The 6,752-nt window shown below is 38.2% G+C and overlaps 1 protein-coding gene across 1 annotated transcript; it reads left to right on the plus strand.

Annotated features, from left to right (window-relative positions):
* Nucleotides 1-1,312: 1,312 nt before the first annotated feature.
* Nucleotides 1,313-2,453, plus strand: LOC114614683 (olfactory receptor 5K1). The gene has a single exon (XM_028760315.1). It carries the CDS (start codon nt 1,399-1,401, stop codon nt 2,362-2,364), a length of 966 nt encoding a protein of 321 aa, XP_028616148.1. The 5' UTR covers nt 1,313-1,398; the 3' UTR covers nt 2,365-2,453.
* Nucleotides 2,454-6,752: the final 4,299 nt, after the last annotated feature.

A 6,752-nucleotide genomic window follows, 5' to 3' on the forward strand; every position in this document is an offset into this window, starting at 1 on the left:
ATTTAGACTTATTTATACACATAAAGGTTGAATTTTTTTACATTGCAAGCATAAGTGATATTACAAATAAGCTGAACGACCTAAAACAGTCCTTATTTCACACCCCTCCCTTTCACCTCTCTCTGTGTCTGTCTTTCTGTCCCTTCCTATTCTTTGTGTCTCACTGCTCCCTATAACCTCTGTGTGTGTGTGTGTGTGTGTGTGTGTGTGTGTGTGTGTGTGTGTCTGTCTGTCTGTCTCTGTCTGTCTGTCTACCTGTCTACCTGTCCGTCTGTCTGTATCTTGTCTCTCTGTCTCTTCTTACTATGTGTCTCAATCTCTCTCTTGCTTTTCTCTCTGTATCACCTGTATGACTGTGCATACCAATGCTCAAAAGGAAATACTTTTCAGATATCCCCGTTGCCTGAAGAATTTTATTTTTTGTATATTCTTTGAAAAAAATATAAATAAAAAAATTATGAAAGAGAGAAAATTTCTAAGCAAATATAAATAAAAAGTTTTGAAGTATATTACACAAAACATAATTTACCATTCCAGCCTATGTAATTATGTAGTTCACAGTGTTCAGTGTGTTTATTTTGTACAGCTGTGACAATGACTCATCTGCAGTATTCCATCTTTTCAAACAAAAAAAAATGAATGCTCATTAAACCAGGTATCTCTGTCACCAGTTCCCTCAAAATTTACTACTCTCCCTTTAAATTTATCTACTGTAAGTACATCACTTAAATAAAATTATGGAATGTGTCCACTGTGTCTGCCTTCCTTCATTTAGCATTAAATTTTACCAGTATTGTGATATTGGTATTTCTATTTCTTTATAAGAATAACTAATGTTTCGTTTTAAGTATATACACATTCTATTCATTCATCCGTCCATGCAAATTCTTGCCACCTTTTGGATACTATGCATAGGGCTGCTATCAATAGTGTAACAATGATAATCTTCTAAACAGTATACTTAGCTATTACAAATACAGTCATTGAATTTGTTTGAAACAATATTAGTTATATTATAAAATTACAAAGTAATTTCCTGAGATATACTTTGTCCTATTTATAAGTAAATACAATCTATGTGAATCCAATGTAAAGATTTTCTTGTAAATTTGATAGAATAGTGTATAATAAACAGGGGTGAAAAGAATAACTTAGACAAGGAATGTACTTTGGTGATGATTCCATTTGCCTAACACATAAAACACAGTGGCTTCAATCTCTAGCCCTGCAAAGAAATAATAATTATGCTGACTTGAGAATGCAACTAAAGTCCAGTTGACTTGCTATGGTGTTACTCAAGATAAAACTCCTCCTTTGAACTAAAGAAAGCTCAAAAATGTTTGAAGCACACAATAAACTAGTACTTTATTTCCCAGCTTTCTTTTCAGAGAATCAGGAATGCTTGAAGAAAATCACACCATGAAACATGAGTTTATCCTCACAGGATTTACAGATCATCCTGAAATGAAGGCCCTTCTGTTTCTGGTATTTTTTGTCATCTATCTGATTACCATGGTAGGGAATTTGGGCCTGGTGATTCTGATTTCCAAAGAACGATCTCTTCACACCCCAATGTACATCTTTCTGGGCAACCTTGCTCTCATAGATTCTTGTTGTGCCTGTGCTATTACCCCTAAGATGTTGGAGAACTTTTTCTCTCAGGACAGAATAATCTCTCTTTATGAATGCATGGCGCAGTTTTATTTTCTGTGCACTGTTGAAACTGCAGACTGTTTTCTTCTGTCAGCAATGGCCTATGACCGCTATGTGGCCATATGTAACCCACTACAGTACCACACCATGATGTCCAAGAAGCTCTGCCTTCAGATGACCATGGGAGCCTTCATAGCTGGAAACCTGCATTCCATGGTACATGTGGGGCTATTATTTAGACTAGCATTCTGTGGATCTAATCAAATCAACCACTTTTATTGTGATATTCTTCCTTTGTACAGACTCTCCTGTGTTGACCCCTATGTCAATGAGCTTGTATTGTTTGTATTTTCAGGCTCAATTCAAGTCTTCACAATAGGCTGTGTCCTCATATCTTACATTTACATTGTTTTTACAATTTTCCAAATGAAATCCAAAGAGGGAAGGGTCAAAGCCTTCTCCACCTGTGCATCCCACTTTCTCTCTGTTTCACTATTCTACGGATCTCTTTTCTTCATGTACATTAGACCAAATTTGCTAGAAGAAGGAGATAAGGATATACCAGCTGCTATTTTGTTTACAATAGTAGTTCCCTTACTAAACCCATTTATTTATAGCTTGAGAAATAAAGAAGTAAAGAATGTCTTGCAAAAAATTCTGCAGAAAAAAATAATCTCAAGAAATTTTAAACAAGCATCTGCTACAGTGTAAAAACTCAATTCAGCAGAAACATCATATGAGATTACACAGGGGAAATGCTTGTAAAGTTTGTGCAAAAAATGTTAAAGTATATAATGCTTTCTTAAACAGCTGTGTGTCAGGTGGAAGTCTAGATAAAATAGTAAATTGAGATGGGTCTTCACAGAAAATGGAAAAAAACTGAAAAGTAAACTTTGAGATTCAAATATCCAAGTAGCTTTTTGCCAGGATCATGGCCTTTGTCAGTGTTGGGAATGATAAACATCCAAAAGAAAACAAAAACACTTGCAACTAAAATATAAACTACCATTATATAAGCATTTACAATCCACTCTTTTCAATAGATTAGAGCATAAACACTTGGGTAAGCTAAGGTACATTAGAACCTGTGAAATGTCACCAGATTAAGGTACTTAAAAACAAGAGCAACAGAATTGTGGCCGGTGAAGATTGGGGAAGTTTTCTAAGAGCATTTAGCGAGTATTACTCTGTTGAAGATGGAATAAGGATAGAAATGGACGCACGCCACAGAAGTGAATATTATATGTGTGTATCAAAGTTGTTTTCAGAGTAAAGAGCTAATTTGGAATGTTAATTTTAAGAGAGGCTGGCCTTAAAATGTGTTTTATTCTCATGTATATAGACATAATTTCAATAAAACAAAATTCTAGACAATTAACCTGATACAAAATTTGAGAAGCTTTGCTGTCAAGCAATTAAGCCAACATTTTCTGTACTACTTTATGAGAGATGAAGAGGGGGTCTAAGAGTGGAAATAGTACTTTATGGCTCTTGTGTGCACACACAAAGAAAGCATTGGGGTAATGAAATGTGTATAAGGATTATCTTTTAAAAATCCTTTTTGTTGGTGGGGAGCAAACCCAGGGCTCCATTCATGCTAGGCATGCCCTCCACCAACAGAAACACATCTATAGCAACAGGGTTCTTCTTCCAAAGTACCTGCCTAAGATACAACTCGTACAGATGCCCAAAGCAAGGATGTTAAATTCTGCAGGCACAAGGTGAGAGCTGCTTACGTTGATTGCCACGGGAGCTTGTATTCGAGATCCTGTCGGGATGTCATTCTTCCCTTCATTTTCTGTGTGCCTCTGAGCCCTATGTTTCACAGAACATGAGAAGGCCATGACATCGATTTGTGATGTAAATCTTCTATCTGTTTGATAAAGCTTTGCTGTTGTTGTTACATTGGCTTTCTAGCTACAAGAGAGGTTACTTGAAGATACCCATCTAACCTCTGTGGTCCTCCGACTCAATGTTGGTCCAGTAATTAGACTCCTAAGTTGGGAGTGTTCTCCCTGGAAATGCTGATTGACTTGATCAGAGATGTCTGGCTCACCCTGCAGACCCCAGAATTCTCAGTTCTGTCACAGCACAGCTAGTTGAATGAGAAGATTTGAGAAGGCTCCATATGGAAGGAAAAGCGTATTCCTCCTCTTGGTGTCAGAGGTCTCTGTCCATGGCCTGAGGCAAAGCGACATGATAGGAAATGCCTGGTGGAGCAACTGTTCACCTGATCCTTCACAGGGATCACATATCAGATATCCTGGATGCCAGATATTTACATATTGATTCAAAATTACAGTTATGAAGTAGTAATGAAAATAATTTTATGGTTGGGGTCATGACAACATAAGGAACTGTATTAAAGGGTCACAGCATTGTGAAGGCCAGGAACTGCTCTGGAGGTGTGAGGACACTTCATATGGTCTTCCAAAGCACTTCCCTGTGGGCAGCTGTTAGCTGATAACATAGTCAAGCCTTTTCCTGTGGGTGCTTTGTAACAATGAGCTCAGACTACAGATTAAGAATCCCTAATCCAAAACTCAGAAATCCAAAACTCTCCCAAATCTGAAATCTTTGGAGCCGGACACGGTGCCACATGCCTAGAGTCCCAGCTACTTGGTAGATGCTGAAGCAGGAAGATTGTTTTGAACTCAGGAGTTTCAGGCCTCAATGAGTAACATTGCAAGAACCTATCTGTGATGGTTTGAATGTGGTTGGCCCAGGGAGTGGCACTATTAGGAGGTGTGACTTGGTTGGAGAAGGTATGCCCTTGTTGGAGGAAGTGTGTCATTGTGGGCGTGGGCTTTAATACCCTTGTCCTAGCTCCCTGGAAGTCAGTCTTCTGTTTGTCTTTGGTACAAGATGTTGAACTCTCAGCTCCTCCTACACCATGCCTGCCTGGGTGCTGATGATAATAGACTGAACATCTGAACCTGTAAGCCAACCCCAATTAAATGTTTTCCTTTAAAAGAGTAAAAAAAAAATCCTTTTTGTTAAAAATAGAAAAGTGTAGAGTAGAAGTAGAATCTAATGATATTAATGTGTCATTGTAAAATAACCAACCACTTTCCAATTATCACAACACACATTTGTTGAGATCCTGCCATATGGAATGTGGAAGTAATTGAACTCATCACTCAATCTTGTTAACAGAACAACTGCCAATACTTTTGTTACTAACACTGTATCACAGATGACACATATCAGGTAACACAAAGTTCTTTCTTCCACCTGCTCTCTTGATGCTCTGAGGTCACAGCTAAATGCCCAGAAACAGTTGTTACAGCATAATAGTCAATACACCCAACCACCAAGGAAGAAATATAGTAGGAAAACAAATAAAAATATTTCTAATACCCTAAAATCATGAATAAGAAAAAAATCACCTTGTGTCTCTAAAACTCTAGGAAAACTAATGTAGTATATCACAATTATATGTATGTATTTCAGAATTTCCTTGGTCGTTTGAAATTAAACACATAAATTTAGGATCTATCCCCAGTCTATCTGAGCAATGCATGTCCTACTTATTTCCATAACCTCTAACAAAGCTACAGTCATCAAAATAGAATATGCTTGCATAAAAATAGACACAAAATACCAAAAGCATAGAACAGTATCCACAAATAAACCCATGCACTAGTGACCAACTTATTTTGGTGCCAAGGACATACAATAAGCATACACTAGTGTTTCAACAAATGACATAGGAACCACTTAATATCCAAGTGAAATCAATTTAAATTGGATCATCATTTCATACCATGTATAAAATATAAACACAAATGTGTTACCCCACTAAATATAAGTCCTGAAACCTGGCAGAGAAAGAGAGAGAAAGCACAATGACATTACTTCAGGCAGTGATTATCTTATGATGTCAACAGCATACATGATAAAGGTTAGTAAAATTGCATTAAATTAAAAGGCATACAGAAATAAAAATCTAGTTAAGTGTCAAAAGGAACACAGGCAACTAATAGTAAGAAAAATGAGATAAAGCCAACCAGCCATGTGAGATTTAGGGTATATGGCCACTGTCCACTTCCCCCATTGAACCTAGGTTAGCAGGAAAGTTTAGGAGTGCCAACCTTTGAGCTAGCCAAAGCATTTTAAAAATAAGCTAATATGTGTGTGGCTTTTATTCACGGATCCAAAGATAGCTCCTGGGTAGGTGCATGCATGAGATTGCTGGGAGCACAAAACAGTGTAGCAAAAACTCCTGCTACAGCAATATAAACCCTACTTGTCACCATTTTGAGGACCAGGCCTGATTCCACAAAAAGGCCATAAGTCACCAGCTTCAGGAATCATCTATCAGTCCCAGAAACTAGGTCATAAGATAACAGCTCTAGGAACAGACCATAAAATCCAGAATAGGATCATAAAACCTTCTCCTGAAGAATAGCCTGGGGATAACCACAAAAAATAGGGAACTATCTTATCTCAGAGTGGGTCATCTATGCCATGCAGCCCTATTTCATCACATGGTTGATCACATGGTTCATGACAGGAATGCAGACCACTGATCACCTGTAACTCCCTAGTACTCACCAATGAAATTTTAGATTACCTAATTATTCTAGAGAGTTCCCCCCAGTTCCCTATAGGATATCCTGTGTGCCTTTGTCTGAGGTCACCATTTCAGAGAGTGGTTGACTCCCACAATGCTGGGTGTTTCTGCAAAATAAATGTCCTTTGTGTTTTCATACTGTCTGAGTCTGGCACCTTCAGCAATTTTCAAACCCTTACACAGTCACCTTCCCACTGTGCTCCCATCTCCAGGGAAAAAGTTCATGAACTCACAAGATCTTCCCTTCCTACCTTCTCTCCTTTCACTCATTGATTTATCCCAAAGTCCAAGTCCAGCTGACATTTCCTAAGAATCCACAGGCTACTTGGGCAGGGGAAACAGGTAACAGAACTGCAGCTCTTCAGTCTCCTACTGTTCCTCCAAATTCAATCACTCAGTCTCACTCTTCTAGCTTTAGCAGGTCACTTGCTGTAACACCCCTCTTTGTCGCCCATGTCCAGATCTTCTCCAACCTTCCTCCTACATATTCTGCTATCCCAGTCCCCAACTCCAGCAGACACTC

Source organism: Grammomys surdaster, unplaced genomic scaffold (assembly GCF_004785775.1).
Source record: "Grammomys surdaster isolate TR1022 unplaced genomic scaffold, NIH_TR_1.0 126398, whole genome shotgun sequence".
In the NCBI taxonomy this organism is placed as follows: Eukaryota; Metazoa; Chordata; class Mammalia; order Rodentia; family Muridae; genus Grammomys; species Grammomys surdaster.

Coding starts and splice junctions, on each gene's coding strand:
- LOC114614683 (XM_028760315.1), top strand. CDS start 1,399: ATGCTTGAAGAAAATCACACCATGAAACATGAGTTTATCCTCACAGGA.